Source organism: Meleagris gallopavo, chromosome 2 (assembly GCF_905368555.1).
Source record: "Meleagris gallopavo chromosome 2, MGAL_WU_HG_1.1, whole genome shotgun sequence".
Lineage (NCBI taxonomy): Eukaryota > Metazoa > Chordata > Aves > Galliformes > Phasianidae > Meleagris > Meleagris gallopavo.
In genome coordinates, this window is record NC_139405.1 from 34,091,922 (window position 1) to 34,111,447 (window position 19,526).

General features: G+C 35.8%; 1 protein-coding gene across 1 annotated transcript in view; it reads left to right on the forward strand.

Moving 5' to 3' along the window:
• The window catches only part of ADSS2 (adenylosuccinate synthase 2), a 32,202-nt gene that overhangs the window by 11,463 nt on the left and 1,213 nt on the right, over positions 1-19,526 (forward strand). Inside the window, exons 2-12 of the mRNA XM_085219608.1 lie at positions 105-207; positions 2,617-2,685; positions 3,432-3,482; positions 5,699-5,765; positions 8,613-8,720; positions 8,940-9,021; positions 10,352-10,478; positions 12,846-13,000; positions 13,834-13,958; positions 14,281-14,378; positions 19,095-19,244. Of these exons, the coding sequence (XP_085075734.1) occupies positions 105-207; positions 2,617-2,685; positions 3,432-3,482; positions 5,699-5,765; positions 8,613-8,720; positions 8,940-9,021; positions 10,352-10,478; positions 12,846-13,000; positions 13,834-13,958; positions 14,281-14,378; positions 19,095-19,244 (1,135 nt within the window). The remainder of the gene's footprint in view (positions 1-104; positions 208-2,616; positions 2,686-3,431; positions 3,483-5,698; positions 5,766-8,612; positions 8,721-8,939; positions 9,022-10,351; positions 10,479-12,845; positions 13,001-13,833; positions 13,959-14,280; positions 14,379-19,094; positions 19,245-19,526) is intronic.

Sequence of the window (19,526 nt, forward strand, 5' to 3'; positions counted from 1 at the left end):
AAGTTGAAGGTGGAATGAATTTATTCCATATGTCTAGTGTTTTCATTTGTCTTCTGTATGAGGAACTATTAATATTTTTTTCTTTCTTCCCCTTGCCACCTTAGGGAGGCAATAATGCAGGACACACAGTCGTTGTGGATTCTGTGGAATATGACTTCCATCTTCTGCCAAGTGGGATTATCAACCCAAAAGTCACTGCATTCATTGGTGAGTGGGATATCTATAAAGCAAAACCAGACAATAATGTGATTTCAAACTTTTGACATAATAAAACAAAATATACTCAAGGACAGACAGAAACAGGACTTTTTTCCCTCAAATTCTTGCATGCTTGAGCTTTGTTTGTAAAAACAGAAGTTTGGATTATGCATGTTTCTTTTATTGTCTTCTGTAGGTCATTTTTGTTGTTATTGTTCTATCAATGCAAACAGCTAACTGCCAAGCATATCTTCATTTTTCTTTCCCTCTTTTTTTTTTTTTTCTTCCTATCAATGATTCCTTTTATTCTCACAATTCCTCCTCTGTTTTATTCTTCAGCCTCCATAAATGACTACCAGTACCATTAGCCACTTTCTTCCCTTTTCCATTGAATTGCAGAAGGAATGTTGATTCCAAGAAGATCCATGTACTGTGTAGATCTTGTCAAAAGGTCTCTTCAAGAGAGTACACTAGAAGATTTGGGCCTGTGACAGTACTAAGTGATGTCAGGATCCTACGGTTTGTTTGCTTTGCAAAAGGAGGTTTAGGCTGTCCTCTGTTGCTCAATACTAATACACTTATCCATTTTACTCTGGAATCCTGTTTCTACTCCTACTCATTTTTCTTCGAATGGCTTGTATGACTAACCTACTTAGTAATACCGTGTAGCCTTTAAAATTTCTTCCTGAAAATGAAGGTGAGCCTAGAACAGTCCTGTAACTGTGCATGTGTTCATGTGCTCTTTCACAAATGAAGTTGTTTCTGCATTACTTAAAGACTATGACCTACCAAGATTTCCAGCTAGCTTCTTTGACACCACAAAACACACAGGTTTTGACACCTATCCCTTACACAGTGTTCTTATACAAGCCAGGACTCTGTTGTTATGCTCCTTCCCATTACTTCTTCCTGCACATCTCGTGTCTTTGATCCTATAGTCATGTGTCTCAGCTTGGGTCTTGTGCAAATAGTAAGTGGTCGTTGTCAGCTAACTAACACAGCAACTGAAGAGCATCTGTCAGAACCCGCTGAATTCTTGGGATTGGTTTGTAGTGGCTGTGTGCTTGCAGTTAGAGTTAGTGCTGTACTCACTGGGAATTTGTCAGTGAGGTACCTCTTTTATATTATGAATTCTTAGTTGAATTGCTTTGGATTAACTCTCTGTCTAGTACTTCTGTGGACCAAACAGACATGGAAATATAGGTTGCCTCTGATGGAAGGGAGGTTGGGATGCTAATTCCTCCTAGTTTTGGGAGCTGTGACAGACATTACTGCTTTCATTTTCTTTTGGTATGCTATTGTATTATGTTTCTTTTAAATGTTGTTTCTGGAAGCCTGTGAAAAAGGATGTTCATTTGCTATGTTCTCTTTGCTGGACTCAGGTCAAGTAGGAAAAAACACCTTATAAAAATGCAGTGGGCAGGAGAGAGCTTTTCACAAATCTTTATGTGCCCATCTCTTGGCCTTGTCTATTCGGAATTTTGTTCTAGTTTCTTTTAAGATTCTTGCACTGTTGTGTTTAAAACTCTTTTAGAGGCTGTAATGAACTCAGTAGGAAGAAAAAAAATCTGCCTAGCTTGGGTTGCACTAAAAGGATTTATAGTTTTGAAGAAAAAGTGTGAGAAGAACAGAGAGAAGTGATTAGGATTGTACCCCAAAAGTTTTAGCAAAGTTGTTTTCAGTAGTCAATGTTTTAATGTTCAAAATGCTTGTATTAGATGATTAAACTAGAAGATTTGCATATAATTCCAAATGGCAGATCCCTTCATTCTTTTATAGACAGTCTCATACTGACAGCTTTAAATCTACTCACTTTGGTATCATCTGGAGATGCTTCAGTTCTGGTGTATGGAAATGCTTCTTAAGATGATATTGGTTAATTGCATAGTCTGTTTCTGAGCAATGTGACAGTGTGGCAATTCTGTTTCCTGTAGGAAAATGAGTTTGCTTCTGATGGAACTTTTCAATGTTATTTTTGCTAGTCTCCTAATCACTCAAACTCTTCACGTGGAATATTCTGTGTCTTTACAGGTGAAGAGTGCCTGAAGGAGTGCTAATGTTTATAATGATGATAGAAATGTGCAAAACTTTTGAAACTATTGGGTGATTAAAATTAAGTGTAAAGAGGGAAGTTAATTTTAGAAATAAGGAAGAGGAAGTTGCTTTCTGAATGGTCCCACAGTGTTGTTACTGTTTTTCTGATCTAAAGGCACACTTTGGATATAAATCAGTCTTTCACAGATTAATTCCTAAAATGAATACAGTAATTTATTAATAGTTTAAAAAATAAGATACTCTGTGTGCGAAGCATGAAGTGTCTTTGAACTTTGGTTCAATCTTTGGTTGAAATACTATTCTTTGACATGATTCATTAAACTTTGTGTAATAGTCTTTTTTTTTTTTTTTTTTTTTTTCCAGGAAATGGTGTTGTAATTCATTTACCAGGACTCTTTGAAGAAACTGAAAAAAACTTAAAGAAAGGAAAAGGTAAGAAAATCATAAGTTACTAGTCCTAAAATAGCTTGTGGATACTTCCTACTGTCTTTTGAGATTTAGACTGAGGATGCGTCTGTAGAGGTTGCATATAATAACTTTTTCCCAGAACTCCATTTAGTGGCTTCTTTCTGACAGAAGTCTTGATAAAAGACCCAGGGCCTTGATGGGAAGTATAGACTGCCAAAAGGTATCTGTACAACTTTGGAACAGAACGTGTTCTAAACTTGAATTTGCAGACATTTGTTGCTATAAGCAGTGAATTTAATAAGTAAAACAACCTGTTCAAGTATGTTAGCTGTTAAAAGACACTTTACCTCTTCTGATCCTAGCGTATACTGTGATGATGCGTGTTAATGGAAGTAAGTGTGACAGTGATCCTCTTGATTCAGAGTTCTTTCTTTGGCTTCTTGCTGTCATGTCTGTGGCCATGTTTGGTAGTTGTCTGCTAGAAATGAGGTAAATCAACTGAATTATTAATAAGTGTAAAACTACTAATTGATTGCTGAAATTGAAAGCTACTAGAATGTCAGGAATTCTTTATCAGAATAGGCTTGCTTTGTCTCAGCTTTATGGGCTGATGTTTAGTTTTAATTATTGAAATCTACACTTCTTTTTCTCTGAAATGTGATTGCTCATTAATAGATTGACTGAAGACTAAAAGTATTCTTCATTTACACATCAGAAGAGAAAAATGCTATGCAAAGCATAACTTGAACTATTTTACTTTGTTTTTTAAGGTCTAGAAGGCTGGGAAAAAAGACTAGTAATTTCTGACAGGGCTCATATTGGTAAGTTCCCAATTTTACCTTTTTCTCTGAACTTTTCATGGCAGTAAAGAGAGTGACTGTTTTTAGCCATCTCTTCACATTTATAGTGAAACTTCTTTGGGTTACGCCTCTGTATGCTAGACATTATAACTGCTTTGGTTTATTGGAGACACTAAAAAAAACTTGTCTGTCCTATGGGCACCCCCACCTAGGTTTATATTGTGAAGTGCCTCTTCAGATTGGTAATCATAGTCTGGAAAGGGGATTCGCTTTTGAAGCTGAAAATGAGATATGAGAAGCAGTCAAAAAGTGCTTCTGAAGTTAATTCATTGAAGGACTCATTTCCTCCTTCCATGTAAAAGCCGTTTTACTTTCCTTTCATGAAATATATCAACTTATTTTGGGAAACCATGTGACTGGATGTGACTTCCAAACTAATGAGCTCCGTACCAACTAAAATGCCATCTACTAGGGAAAAGAGATTTTATCTGTTGGGATCAAGACAATGGCATTTCTTCTCTCAGGGAGCTCATGAATCAAGTTTTAATTCCAGTTCGTTCCAGAAGACTCTTCAGTTTAGAGCCTGGAAAAAAAATGTTGATAATCCAAACCACCAAAACGGAGATTCAGTGCTACAGGCTTTTTCTTTATCTCTCATAGACTGTCTTCACTACATAAATTCCTGCTGTAAAATAGATTTTGTGACATAATAGTTATATAACTGCATGAATTAGGAAATAGAGTTATTGATGCTGTGGTAGTTACCTTCTGAAGATGGGAATTTCTGAAGTGTTTATCAGACAAAAGCTTATGACATGGGGAAGAAAAAGGATTTTTAAAAAACTTATCTGCTCAGTGAGTGAACCTGTTATTTCAGATTAAATATGCCTTTATTTTGGAGTAATTACTCTTCACTTGAGATAGTTGAGTAACAGTTCCTAAATATCTAAAATTCTTTTTGATAGTGGAATATTGTATGTGAGTTCTTTGGGGTGATTAGGTTGTTAGAGGAACTGTTCTGTGATGATTACATTACAATGGCAGCACCATGAAATTTTCATGGGTAAACAGGTCCTGAGCAAAAAGAGCTAGTTATGGCTGGTCATTCAGCCTTTTATCGTAATGGACTTGCAAAATGCTTCTATTTAGAAAATTTTGAAGGGCAGTCTTGAGATCTGTTTGTGTTATAAATGTCTTCTCAGAAATGGATGTTGGCAGTCTGTGAGCAATTAGTCTGTAACAAAAGATCAACTTAAAATATTCTCAAGCTGGTGATCTAATCCTTTAAATTATGGGAATGCGTGAAAAGAAACATGGAAGTAAATTTGGTAAGGAAAGCAAGGAAAATCACTTTTGTTCTAGAGAAGTTGAAGCTCTTACTGAATGAAAAAGTACCTAGCAAGATTTCTATCCTACCTGTGTAGGAGTAGATTAATTCTTTAATTTTGAGGATATAGTGCTTAAGAAAAATGAGCTGGCATCAGTTAAACTGGAACAGAGTTTGACTCCGTTCAAATTTGTCATGAACTTTGTCAAATTTATTTTTTACTTTCACAGTGGACAGAGAAGTAGTGGAAGGTGTATTTTGCATAACCCTTTCCTGTCGTTAATAATATGTAATACTTGAAAAAATAAAAAAATCAGGGCTTGTGAAGATGACTTCTGTTATCTTCAAGGTACAGTTGCACTGGTTTTCATGAGCAGTGTTCATGAGGTCTTTACCAAATTATTATTATTTCCAAATATTTTTTTAATTTGTACTGTAAAGTGATATAAGAAATCTTTAGAATGAATGAGTATGCTTGCTTAAAGTTCTCACCATAAATTTCAGCAGGATGTCATCTTTGCATAACCCATTGTCCTGGATTTCTTTTAACTGCATGTTTTCTTTTCTGTCCATTTGCCTTTTAAGCCACTGGAAGCTTGAAATGTCTTAGCTTTTCTATGAAAGATGTGTTATGCAGCTTGCAAGTATTCTACTAAATAAACACAGAGTCTCTGAATAACTGCAGAACTTGGGGTGGAGAGGTGGGGGAGAAGTACTTTGTAAAAGAGGAGGAAAAAACTCTGGTCATCTTATTTCCCTCTCACCAGTGTGTGTGTGTATATATATATATATATATATATTTTTCCACATTGATGAACACGACTAAAATTGGTTTGAACAGAGCATTGCTGATATGGTTGTTTGTTTTATGCAAAACTTATACTTACGGAAGTTATTTTTATTTTCTTAGTATTTGATTTCCACCAAGCTGCTGATGGCATCCAAGAACAACAAAGGCAAGAACAAGCAGGAAAGAAGTAGGTACTTTAATGGATGGCTTAGTACAAACAAAAATTTATGTATTGGATTTTCATTACTGATTGTCATCAAATTTAAAATGTTTCCTTGTAAGTCTGTAATGTGGAGTGTTCTGGAACTGCTTTCTCTTTTGTCCTGCAGTGGCTAGTAAAATGTTATATTCCTAATGAAAGGGTTTCATCTAGATATTTTACCCTCTGGAAAAGTTCCTGGTTCCCAGTTTGCCTCATAAAAAATGGTTCCTGCTCCTTAGCATTTTCATTGATTATAGGAAATATGTTGCTGCAGATCTACATTTAAAAGTACTGCTTTATTGTCTTCAAGTAACTAAAAGGTCTGATAGCACTAATTTAGTTTCTCAGGATGCTTCAGTTTTAGAATTACGTGTCCATATTTTCTAGTTCATATTGCTACTGACTGAGGATTTTGAAAGTTTTAAAAACTAGATGCAGTGTTTCTTACATGATTTCTAAGTAGTTTACTAGTTCTTGGGAATAGGGAAAGAGCTGGCAGAATTAAATGTGAAGAGTCTACAGCTGGCAAGTAATGTAGGACTTCCAAGGTACCAGTAAATTTATTATCTCTACATGGATGAGAAGCAATTTAGTCTTCCTTACTGAGACCTGTAAAGCGTTATCATCCATGACAGTAACCTTTCACAGTGTCTGATTTGGGCGTATCTTGCTTCACCCAGGCTGTTATTGCACATTAACTCGTCAGTTGTTCTTCAGGTTGGGTCATTTTCACACTTGATTGTGCTGTACCAGCTGTCTTGTTAGCTGTTCTCTTAGGAATTAAAAAGCAAACAGAGTATGTGTGTATATATATTTTTAATGAGTCTGTATTTTCATATCAGCTATTCTAGAGGAATGACTGTGGAATGTAAGCTAAAACTGCTACATGGTAATATCTGTGATTTAAAAATACTAGGAGTCACTGAGCTACTTGTGAGATGGAGCTATTTCATTAGTCAATATTAAAGATTGTAAGGGAAAGCACAGTAATGAACACCTTCATGAATTAATTTATTTAAAAGAACTCTAAAAAAGTTACATTTAAAGCTTAGAAATTTAAGTCACTCTTAGAAGTGCTGTGTCTGTTCTTCCCGTTAGCCTTACTATGTTCTTGAAGTTCTGCTGTGATCATACAGTTCCCAAACTTATTAAATCTTCTGATGGATAAAAGCATTAAGCTGTCTACTTCCTCCAAAATATTACGGCTAAATAACTGTAGTGGGGGAAGTGTTTTACAGATTGGCTAAGCACAGGATCTCAGAAACTGATCATTGGAAGACTTCTGCTTGTGGGAGGAAGAAATCTGGAAGAGCTTGCTAGCATGTCTAACTCTAGATTTGACTGGATAGCATGTTTTGTATTGAACTTTTGTGTCTAGCACTTCACAGTTGAGTACTATAAATAGTAAGTTTAATTTTTAGCTGAATATTTGTCTGTTCAGATGTAGTTTCCCTTTCAGAAAGGTTGTAGAAAAGGTAATTTAATAGAGAAGTACATATGCTTATACAGTTTTTAATGCCAGTAAATAGTCTTCTGAAAGCATAACTCTTTTATAAATTGATCTGTCTTAATAAATAGAAACCAACTCCTTTTTAAAAAAATTATCTGAGAGGGGTATGAATTGAGGTAGAGGCTAGAACCAACTATTTAAAGCCACAATCTCCTGATGTATTTAAACAATACTGTGTTAGGCAGAGTCGATTGGAATGTTTTTCATAACGGACTGCAGACAAACGTATCGCACCCTGAGATCGATCTAATCGAAACATTTGTTGGTTTGCTTTTTCCAAGGTTATTCTTTTGAATCTACTTCAAGCCTGTAATGGTCTAGCTAAAAAGAATTAAGTACTGATCATGACTGTATTTCAGTTTCCCTCCATATCAGTTGCTACCTGCTACTTTTCAATATAGAGCAGAGACATGACCTTGGGATTAGCTTGTACCTTCTACTTATGGAGTAGAATGGGGTCTTTCTTGAGTTATGTTACGACCTTCAAGGCAGTTTAAAGAAATCAAACTTAAATTTGACGTTCTTGCTGTTCCAGTATCAGCTGGAAAGATCCATATAATATTAAACAGTAAAAATCAGATTTCTTTTTTCAATATTGACTTTATTCTTTGTAATTATACATGGCAAAGATTTATTTTGCAATCTTTCAGATTATCACTTAATTGATATGGGACTGTTGCTCATATTAAGCTGGCCAGCTTAAAAATTGGTAGGTAGGGAGGGGTAAAAGCAGTAGTTTAGTATTCAGAATCAGCAACAGTTGGAAAATGTTTCCCAGTCATTTTGTATGTATGTACATCATATTTGTATGTGCAGCATTTTGGGCACCAATGTCACTCTTAGATGTTTGGCAGTATTTGTTTTCCAGGCTCCAACTGAGGCTTTCAGAATTAAATGAGCTATTTCTCACAAAGATTTGAAATCAATACTGTTTGTATTTTTCTTTAGCCCTTCTTAAAATAGGCGTCTTGGAAGGAATATGGTTAGTTTCAGTTCATAGCGTTTCAGGATATTGTTCTAGAATTTGCTTCCTTGGGTAGAAAAATTGGGATTTATGTACAAATAAATAAAATTGACTGAAATACAAAAAGCTACTGGTCTGAAAACGAAAGTATGTAGAATGTGAATATCTTCATGCCTGTGAGCAGTGATGTTCAGAAACTGTTAACTACTAAAAGTATCTGGTGTCCTTAGACGTTTAAAACAAGGTTCTCAGTAACCACATTTCATTTTATGCTAGGGATGTATTAATTTTAAAGAAAAAAAAAAAAAAACAACTTAGTTTTATATCGATCATAATTTCTCTTATTATCTTTTTAAAGTTTGGGAACTACCAAAAAAGGAATTGGTCCAGTATATTCTTCAAAAGCAGCTCGAAGCGGACTCAGAATGTGTGATCTTGTATCTGATTTTGATGAATTTTCTGAGAGGTAACTTTTGTATTTTAATGCATGTTTCAAGCATAACTTTTAATTTGTGCCTTTGTGTAAGCAATTACAGCAGGTTGATGTTTATTTATAACCCATTCTGCTCAAAAATGATTTAATCTAACAAAATAATTGTGGATATGCAGTTTGTAGATCAAAGGGTTGGTGGAGGTGAGAGAAGGAAAACAAATGAAACAAACTTCGATGACTTTTGTCTTCCAGATTCAAAGTGTTAGCCAATCAGTACAAAGCGATATATCCCACCTTAGAGATAGATATTGAAGGAGAATTGAAAAAACTCAAGGTAAGCCTGTTTCTGTCTGTTAAGTGATGTAGTTGTGATGTAGTCACTGTGTGCAGTTACTGATACATAAATCTTGAGGTGACTGGCTCTCATACTTCTGTGATGAGTTAAAATACCTATGATAGGAAATTGATATTTATCCATTTAAAAAACCTTCTAACATCCTTGAAAACACCTTTGACACCCTGCTTTATGCAGTATTTAGAAAAATCAGTTTCAAGGGAACTGTTGTAAACTTTAAGAAGAGGTCTTATTTTGGGAGAATTATTACTTGACTTTTGCTTACTCAGACATAGTGGCTAGAAAAAACAAGCATCAAGGTTGTGATTGTGGAAGGCAGAACATTGTTGGAACCTTATGAACTGAAGTAATAAAGCCTTAGGGGAAAAAAAAAGACTTTTTTTGTTGTTGTTAGTCTGTAGATTGATAGCAGCAGAAGTAATGAAGCCTGATTATCAGCAAACAACTCTCATGGTTAAATATGAAATCTGATTTGATTCCCCCTGCACCCACCTGAGACACTTGTGAGATTTCTCAATTGTGTTGATTCTCTTATGTCTACTAGTACAATTTCAGCATGCAGTGTTCTTCTTTGTCTTATCTTTTCTCAGCATTTTAAGAGTTTAATTTTCTGAGATATTTTCTTACCCCTTAGAGAACGTCAACCAAATTTGACATGAGTTAAAAATAGTGAGGTATTTGTGGAACAGAAGAGGGCATGCACAGTTACATATGTTTAATTCTTACAGAAAATCAGGCTGAAGAAATCATCCTTCTCCTATCTTTAGTTAGTTTAAAATCGAGTATGTGGGAGTTCTTAGAACTTCAGCTTTGTTCACTTTAAATTATATCTGTTGAATTGAAGTACTTATGTAGGACTAAAAATCAGTTTCATTTGTATGTATTATAATGGTTTATAGTTTACATAATGCACATTAGGTTTACCGAATACCTAAAATGGAGTGGTAGGATGGAAAAATATATAATTGTAGCTTGAGGAAAATTACTTGCATTTAATACAGTATGGTGGTTATGCTCAAGCTTGAATATTTCTAAGTATTTAAAATTCTTAAAGAAATTGGATTTTCTTTCCTGTTTGTTTTTTTTTTTATTCAATAGACTCTGTATGTTCTGCATACGTAAAGCTTGAGTATAATATTCTTCCTTCCCTTGTTCACATATTATAGTGTATTTCTTTAGCATTTATTTTACATCTTTGCATTTGCTTTTCCTTTTCAAAAGGAAGTGAGAGTATAAACGTAAGTGCTTACACTCTGATTTCAGTCTTTATTATAATGAAATTATAGTATGCACTACTTTTATTCTTTAGGCCTATATGGAAAAAATAAAACCAATGGTAAAGGATGGTGTTTATTTCATGTATGAGGCTTTACATGGACCACCAAAGAAGATTTTAGTAGAAGGCGCAAATGCAGCGCTACTGGACATAGATTTTGGTAGGTATAACCCTTCTGAGATGCAGGTTGCTATACATTTGTTGTTGCTATATATTTTATATGCATTTAATCCAACTCTTCTGTGCATACCTGTCCTTGTGGAATAAATGTTTTGTATTCCACAAGAATTCTGCTCTCTGTGGTTACCAAACAATCAGTGGAAAAAATAATGTTTTTACATAAATACTTTCAAGGAGCTCAAGAGTCTCCCAAGATTACTTCTCGATTGCTTCTCACTCAAAGTGACAGTAAGGATTAGGTGATTAAATTATTTCTTAAAGAGATTGTAGCTGGCACTTCAGTGTAATGTATATTTCATGTGAAATAGCTCACACGTCTATAAATCTTGGGAAAACACTTGAAAAGGAAAATGGAGGTCTCCATAATAGAGAGACAACGCATATATGCAAAATACTTACAGTACAACTCTTCAAAAGTCAGTGTTTTCAACTCCATGTAACAATGTTCTACAATGCAAGGAAAGACACTGAGAAAGTGGATTGTTACCGTGGTAAGAATGGTTTTCATATAAGTACAGGAAATGCAGATCATGTCTGAAAATCATCAAGTGTGTCTGTAATATTGACAGAGTTACCTGGATTTTATCCTGCCTGTGCTATGAGAAGCAGATTGACACAGGAATCCCTGTTCTCTCCTTGGACAGATATTTCCAGTTGGTTGGGCACTTAGGTTGACAACAGTCAAGTCTCAGTCAAAAGATTTGATGATACCAAATTTGATTATTGATTGTTCCGGATGAGGCTGTTTTTTGTGCCTCATTGCACAGAAGTTTTAATACCAAAACAAAAGTTACAATTGTGCGTGTCTGTAAGCGCTGAAGATCGTAAATCCATAGTCTTGCATTTCTGCCACTTTTCTGAAACCTGTAATGATGCTTGCACATGTCTCTGATTGGTTTTCTGTATTTTAAACACTGGGTGAGGATAAACCGCTGTCAATTTACCAATCTGGGAGCTGAAAATGAGCAAGAACTGCCTAATTGACTCCAGCTGTGACATCCACTAGATGTAGAATCTGGCAGTAAAGAGTAATTCAGCTACTCTGTCATAGAAAAGATACAGACTTAATTAGTGCTTGTGAACTGCAATTGTGAACATAACATTACACACGTAAACCAGTGTCTTTCTCTACAGAGATTTAAATTGAGCAGACAAAACAAAACAAAAACAAACACCAACCCAGAGCTAGATATACCTGATGATAGGTACGTAGTTTGTAAAACCTTACTGAGGAGTTTCTAATTGCTTCCATTTTTTGTACGGTTGCATTGCCTTTGTCTTGATTGTTCTTTACCCAACTCTGACCCTTATTCTGGAAAAAAAGGGAAAAAAACATCTGCAGCATGAGGTGGAAGGCTGATCTTTTATAGGAAGTTTAACTCTTTTAGCTATATTTTGTTATCCAGACTGAAGGCTGAATATTTAACCAGAGACAAACTAATCACCAGTCAACTAGATTATATTCTAGAAGTTGGGTTGCTTTTTCTTTCCTTTATTTTCCTTTATTTTTTATTTCACTTGTGGCAATCATTTTTTTCCAATTGATTTTTTTTTTTTAAGCAAAACTCTTCTTTCCAAAATTCTACTCCTCCTTGTGATTTCTTAGCATTATATTATGTTGACCGGTTCATAGAGCGTGTTATTTTTCTGCCAGAAGTATAAAATGATAAACCTGTATTTTCTGACCTTTTTATATCGTTTTCATATTGATTTCTTTTCAAATTTTCACATTGTTTTAATAGTGAATCTATTTTATATAACATGAGGCATGATTTCCTGGAATCTTATTCCAATTTTTGACTTGTATGATCATTCAGAATTGATAGATTCTGCTTTTGTACCATTTGGAATCACAGATCTTTAGATCATAGAATCACAGAATGGCTTGGGTTGAAAAGGACCACAATGATCATCTAGTTTCAACCTCCAACTGTGTGCAGGGTCACCAACCACGAGACCAGGCTGCCCAGAGCCACATCCAGCCTGGCCTCGAATGCCTCCAGATGTTTAAGTACTTTGAATTCTGATGAAGTAATGACAAAAAAGGCTCCTAAAGTGGTAATTCTATTTCTACTGTTTTAATAAAGAAGGATCAGGCAGTGTAAGATCTGAGAGCTTATTAAATCTGATTGACTGCAAAATACACATAATATATGGTATTGGTTTTTGTTTTTCTGTTTTTTATGTATTGTAATATCTAGGTAATTGCAGTGTACCAGTGATCCTTACCAGGTTTGACATGTAAAACCTGTTTAAAAAAAAAAAAAAAACAAAAAACAAAACAACAACAACAACAACAAATGGTGTCTGTGATTTTTAAACTCAGGTTTGTTTTTTTTTTTAATAGGCACATATCCGTTTGTGACTTCATCAAACTGCACAGTTGGTGGAGTTTGCACAGGTCTGGGCATGCCACCACAGAATGTTGGGGAAGTGTATGGAGTTGTGAAAGCATATACAACTAGAGTTGGAATTGGTGCCTTTCCTACAGAACAAGATAATGTGAGCATTATTTTCCTTTTTCTTGACGTATTACTGAGTTAAATAACTCACCGTGTCTGTCTTACATTAAATCAGTATTGCTTCTAAAAAAGAAGACTGTGTTTAGATATCTCATTCTTCCAATTCCATTATTTATGTGTTTGTTCCTACTCGCTGTGTCATAATGACTAGAGTTCCTATGTTTGTTGTCACCAGTAAGTTAAGTGAGTTCCATGTTACTGTTTCTGGAATAATAATAGCCTTGATTGTAAGAAACTGTAATATAGTTCCGTTCATTTTCAGCAGAAAGTGTTTGGGCAATGAGCTGAGGTTTTTGAGAGGATAACAAAATTTCTTCACTCAGGGGATGGTGAGGCCCTGCCACTGCTGCCCAGAGAAGCTCTGGGTGCCCCATCCCTAAAGATGCTTAAGGCTGGGTTGGGTGGGGCTTTGGGCAGCCTGAGCTGGTGGGTGGCAGCCCTGCCCATGGATGGGGGTTGGAACCAGATGGTTTTTAAGGTCCCTTCCTATCTAAGATATTAAATGATTCTATCATTCTAAACTGCGTTTATGAGACTGCCAAATCTGATTGACAACTTATTAGATCTTTAGTGTGGAATAGAGTGCTAGAGCAGGAGGAATTTTCAAGAGACTTGTTCAGATAGCATTTTTTTTGAACAGGGAGTAGGATTCTGTATTTCTGTTTTCATTCTCAGCTGACAACTTTGTGGAAAAATAGGGGAAAAGTTTTAAAGTAATTTATGGTATTATAAGATGGTGTTAAAATGTACGATGCAGATGTATGCTTCCTGCAGATGAAAAGAGACTCATGTAATAGTGCTACTCTTTGCTAGGAAATTGGAGAATTGCTGCAAATGCGGGGTAAAGAGTTCGGTGTTACCACTGGTAGAAAGAGAAGATGCGGCTGGCTGGACCTCGTGCAACTCCGATATGCCTACATGATTAATGGCTTTACTGCGTAAGTTGTTTTGACAGCTTTGCTGGCAACTTGACATAAAAATTGTTATATGTTACAGATTACTCTAAACCTATTTGCACTTTTCTTCTAGTGCTAGACCTAAGTGCACAATCAAAAGGCTGGTTTTTTTGTTGGTTTTTTTTTTTTTAAGTTGCCAGGTAAATGAATGGAATAGTGTCACAGAGGCTGTTTTTCTGTGGAAAAAAATAGTAATAGCAGTGTGCTCAAAGTGCAGGAATCAGTTTTCTCTTGTGTTGTTAAAATGTGTTGAAAGTTGACAGGAGTTAAAAACATATTTAAACAGAGTAATGTTCCTTTATAGATTGGCTCTTACCAAATTGGATATCTTGGATGTATTTCCAGAAATCAAAGTTGGTGTTGCATACAAATTAGATGGTGAAGTCATACCTCATTTTCCAGGTAAGGCTACTTGTTGAACAGTTTTGGATATTGTTGAAGTGTAACCTGAAACTTAAATGCATTGGACTTTTACTTGTAAAATTTATGACAGGAATTTGTTACTTCAGCACTAAGCCTTCAAGGTCTTCTGAGATACACTCTGCACCATACCTGTACTGCAGTGTTATTTGCCTACTGGAAAGACCATCTAAAATGTCTGAAATTTAAATGTTATTTGCTTTAGCCCTTTCCTTTGAATCAGCCTGCATTTCCTTCAGGCTGCATGTGAAACTATTCATCCCCCTCTTCCAGCAGGACAAGACTATCTAGATGTGCAATGAAACAGATGAGGCTACTGTTCCAACTGAAAAGCCAGATAAAGTCAGGTCTTTTGTGTATATTATTTTTTAACAAGTCAGTATCCCTTAACTCGCAGAGCAACCAGTAAGTAACCAGGCACACCTGCACAATGGAAAAGGGGAAGGGAAGAGAGGTGCAAGGAGGAAATAAGCAGTTAGTTTTGGAGAAAACAAGACTATTTCAGTGCAGGAGCAGCATAGCATGTGGAAACTATAGTCCCTCTCTTAGGAGGACAGTGGTCAAAAATATATCTGGTTGCTAAAATTTTTAAAGTACTATTTTTAAGGTAACACATCTTTTTCAGTTTTTTTGGACAAATACTCCAGAAAAAGGAAGAACGTTGTTCAGTAGTAAGGATTGGGCTTTCTGATTTTCTGATGTTGTGTATACATACATTTTTGATCTAGTTGCCATCTTGGGGTTTGAGGCTGGTCAGAGATAATAAAATACAACTCAGAAAAGAGCTAGGTAGTTTACATATGTAATTATGTATAAAGACATAATCAATGATCTATCAGTAATCCTTGAAATTAGTACGTCTGGAGAAATTTGTAGTTCTGTTCTTCCGTGTGCTTGAGGGAGTTCTGTAATTGATTTGCACTCTGTAATCTTCAAACAAAAGTGCCAGCTAAAATATGAGTGCATATTGAGTAACACAATGTGTGATTTGTTCGGGAAGGTTAGTGGCCATTTTGTACTAAGCCAGTTTTCCCCATGTAAGACTCGAATATTGTTTCCTTGTTATCTTTTCCAAAAAATAAAGGAAACTTTTGTACTTGAAATAGCCTTTGAACATTACGGACAATGTGCATTGGAATTGAGGACTTCTCTGTAGGTACTCATCTATAGCCCTGTCATCTAACCTGAGGATTATTTGTGCTGAGAAGACATCCTTTGGCAGTCCATCGTTAAGGATGACTTAAGTAGATGACCGTGCTTCCCAGAATGAAGACTTAATTCAGTGATGTGTGTGTGTGTGTGTGTATATGTGTGTATATATATATATATACACTTTTTTTTTTCTATTCATTGTGTCTCAAATGGGATCAGAATCTTGTTAAGGCTCCTGAAGGCAGACTTTGTTCCCTGAATGTGCCTGTTTAACAGGAAGCTGACCTTTGGCCACTGCAGTATAATATGACTCATCTACCAAACAGTATTTTTATTCTTTTAATTGATTTAACTGTTAAGATTTCAGTAGAAATGTAGTAAAAGCTGTTATCTTTGCTGCTGGCATGTCTTCCAGAATTGTCAGGAAGGAGTTTGAGCTGATCATCCCTTAAGCTGGAAGATGCTGTCTCTCACAGTGCCTCTGTGTTCCCCATCTCTCTCTCTCACTGCTATACTCTTCAATATTTGTGTTTTCTGAACCTATACTGCAGGTTTCTTGTAACACCAAGCCCTAGCTCTTTGTACGAAAGCAAACGGTAACTGTGCTCTCCTTTCATTTTACAAGCTCTTAGATATTTCTTAACTTGCTACTTCGATATTTTGAATTCAATGTAGAAAAGTTCTTATCTTGAAATTTTTCACTAGCAGGATATTTCTCTCTCTATACCTTCCCCATCTCATTTTCTTGGAGATGTTGATTCTTCATGTGAAATGACTGTCTCCAAATTAGAAGCAGGGTACTAATATCTCAGAAGAAAAAAAAGATGCTTATTACGTAGATTCTAGATTTTTCTAGCTGGATCTGAGAATTGTAGGAATCTTTTTTTACTTTTTCAGCTTAGATTTCTGTGGTCAATTCATCACTTGCTGTTAAGGAAGAACTAATTATGTCTTAGCAGTTTACATCTCATCATATCAGCTTGTAAGTGGCTCCTGGGGTGGATCTGGCCATTGTCTTCCTGCCAGTTCTGTTAGGTTCTGTGAGCTTAGGGAAGAAAGGTAGAAGTCCCTACCAGCTCTAGGATGGTCCAGATTAAAAGCAGTGTGAAAACCACAGTCTAGTCCTGCTAATGCTTCCTGTACAAGCTCAGATACCATTTAATTTCATCACAGATGCAACCTCTTGCTCAGAAGACTTGGAAAACACAGATTCTTAAACATTGGGAGAGTATTTTTAAGAAACTTTTATTTCATACTTGCTTTTTTTCTTGTGCTCTTGTCTTGAGCGTTTACTGGTGATTGCAGAGCCAGGACCCTGTGTTAGGTGCACTTTTGATCTGATCTGTGTGAGTGCATGTTCATTTTCTGGAAATGGCTGAAGGATCTTCTACGCTGAGGTCTTTTTACACTGATGCCAAGATCCCAAACATTAGCTATTCTTTCCCAGTTGGGAAGTAATATCACACCACACTTTCTTAAAATTCTAGTATCAGACTACCAGCTGTCACTGTATCTGTGCTCTCTGTTATCTAATCAGCTGTTAATAAGGAGTGTTCCAGAAAGCCTGAAAGATGACTGCGCTCAGGGAAGAACTAGAATCAGGGAAGAATCTAGATGGTTACTGCATCTGTTCCTACACTGAGCTAAGATAATGGTTCATTTTTACTGTGCATCTTTTACCACGCCTGCTGGAGCAACATGAGAGAATCACTAGGAGCACCAAGAAATTTATCCTTTTTCTTCCTTTCTTTTGAGGAAGTAAGAATTGAATTAAGAGTAATGGAAGAATGTAGGTGAGATTAAACTAATCAGTTCCAAGTGATTTCAGCCTTCACCTACCCATCTTAGTCAGAGAGGCTTCAAAGTAAAACTGAACTGCTTGTAGACTTTCAAGCTGGCACCTTATTCTGGACCATCTGCAATGCCTGGAGATGGGTGTGTGGTTTTACACTTCAAATATAGCTATTTTACAATTTACCAGGGCAGCAGACAGCAGCTTAGTTGTTACTGCTTGTGACATAAAGAAAAGTGCTTATCCTTGGCCTTTACAATCAGATGTCCTTAATGATCTTGCCTGCTTGTCAAGGCTAACTCAATTCCAATAGAAATTGTGCATTTTCTCACTATTGCAAGCTTTGAAGTCAATAGAGCATAGCATGCGTTCTTTGCCCTTACTCAAAAGGGCCTAGTCGTAGAGGCTTTACTTAAGACATCACTGCTTTTGAGCACTCACGTTCACCAGGACAAATTATTCAATAATTTGAGCCTGAGTTTGTTGGCTGCACGCACACTGAGGGGGAAGATTAGCTGTGAGTCTGTATTTGCACATTCGTTATGCCTTTTGCACCTACAACACCTTCCCAGTTGATTGACTGTCTTTGCAAGAGTGACTTGATTGGGTATCTGAGACATGGAGCCTAAGAAAAATTAATTACAAGGTCTTTGGTAGAATGCTGCCTTCTTTTAGGAAGGCTAGAATATTGGTACCCTCCATGTTTTACCAATGTGTCTTTGATATTGTCAGGTTTAACAGTTAGCCAGCTTTAAGGCTTTTGTTTTGCCTCAGAGTGTGATTTCAATGCTAATATTCAGAAAATTAATAGAATTATTCAGTTCCAGAATAACATGTTTTTCCAGGGCTTGAGATCACAGGATTCATAATTGATGGACATCATTGTAGCAAGGTATTAAGTGACTGACAAAATGGAATAGGGTCATCGGAAGAATAGGGTCATTTCTATTATTCCGAGAAGTAAGTGAAACAGTGGAATGTGTGACTCCACCTTCAGGTCTGCAGTGTTGAATAGATTGATTAAATTCTGTCCATTCACACTGCTGACTATCATGGTAGATACTGAAAGGTTCTTTGTACATCTTGTGCATACAGTGATACCAAGAATAGAACATTTCATGTCTGATCAAGATAACTGCTGAGGGCTCTGCTGTAGAGACAAGAGGACTGGTGATGTTGGATACCATGTTGGCAAACTACCTTCCTTCCAGTATTCTGTATCTAAGACCCTTAAGAACTGAACTAGACAAACTACTCTGTTGTAAAGTTTTGGGGCATGAGAATTATGTTCTGTATAAACAGGACATGTTTATTACTATATTTATTTAATAAAAAGTACACTCTTGTGCCATTTAAAATATGTACTTTAGCTGTACAGTACACACAAACTGGTACATCATTTTTGCTTTTACATCAACCAAATTCCTTCATGAGAGGAGAATTGAGTTTTAATATTTGTGTAGCAAAAAGAATCAACATTTTGAGGAAAACAGATTTCCTGAAAATTACGTTTTGCGGTTTAAACAAAATATATGTGACTGTTAGTACTAGAATTCCAAAAGTCTTAATTCTTGATAGTTGCTTGGATTTGCTTTCTTTGCTTATATTAACAAAAAGATGTGTTAGCACCTTTAGTGCTAGCATTGTACTTAGAGAAAATCTCTTCTTATGGGAAAAGAATAAGAAGCTTATATCGGCGTGTTTAGTGATAGAGAATGTATGAACTTTGTGGATGTATCTTGTTTGCTTTTCAGCCAACCATGAAGTCTTAAGTAAAGTAGAGGTAAAGTATGAGACACTCCCAGGATGGGATACAGACATATCAAATGCAAGGACATTCGATGAGTTGCCTGTAAATGCACAGAACTATGTTCGTTTTATAGAAATGGAATTAGGTGTTCCTGGTAAGTAAAGAAGACTTCTTTATTTCTCCCAGCTCCATGAAACTTACCTTTCATGTACTCTGCCTTAATGAACATTCACTATATAGAAAATTAAGTTGTAGTTAGTTACTCTGTTGTACCTGGTGATACTTGTAATTACTATTTCACTACTTTTTATTCATCTGTTTGTCGGATTGAAAATTTTCAGAAGTTACATAAGCATCCTTTCTTTGGCTTACACTGTAGTTCTCATTCAATTGACATTCTTAGAAGTTAAGCTTAAGTGTTTTTCCAATTGGTTTT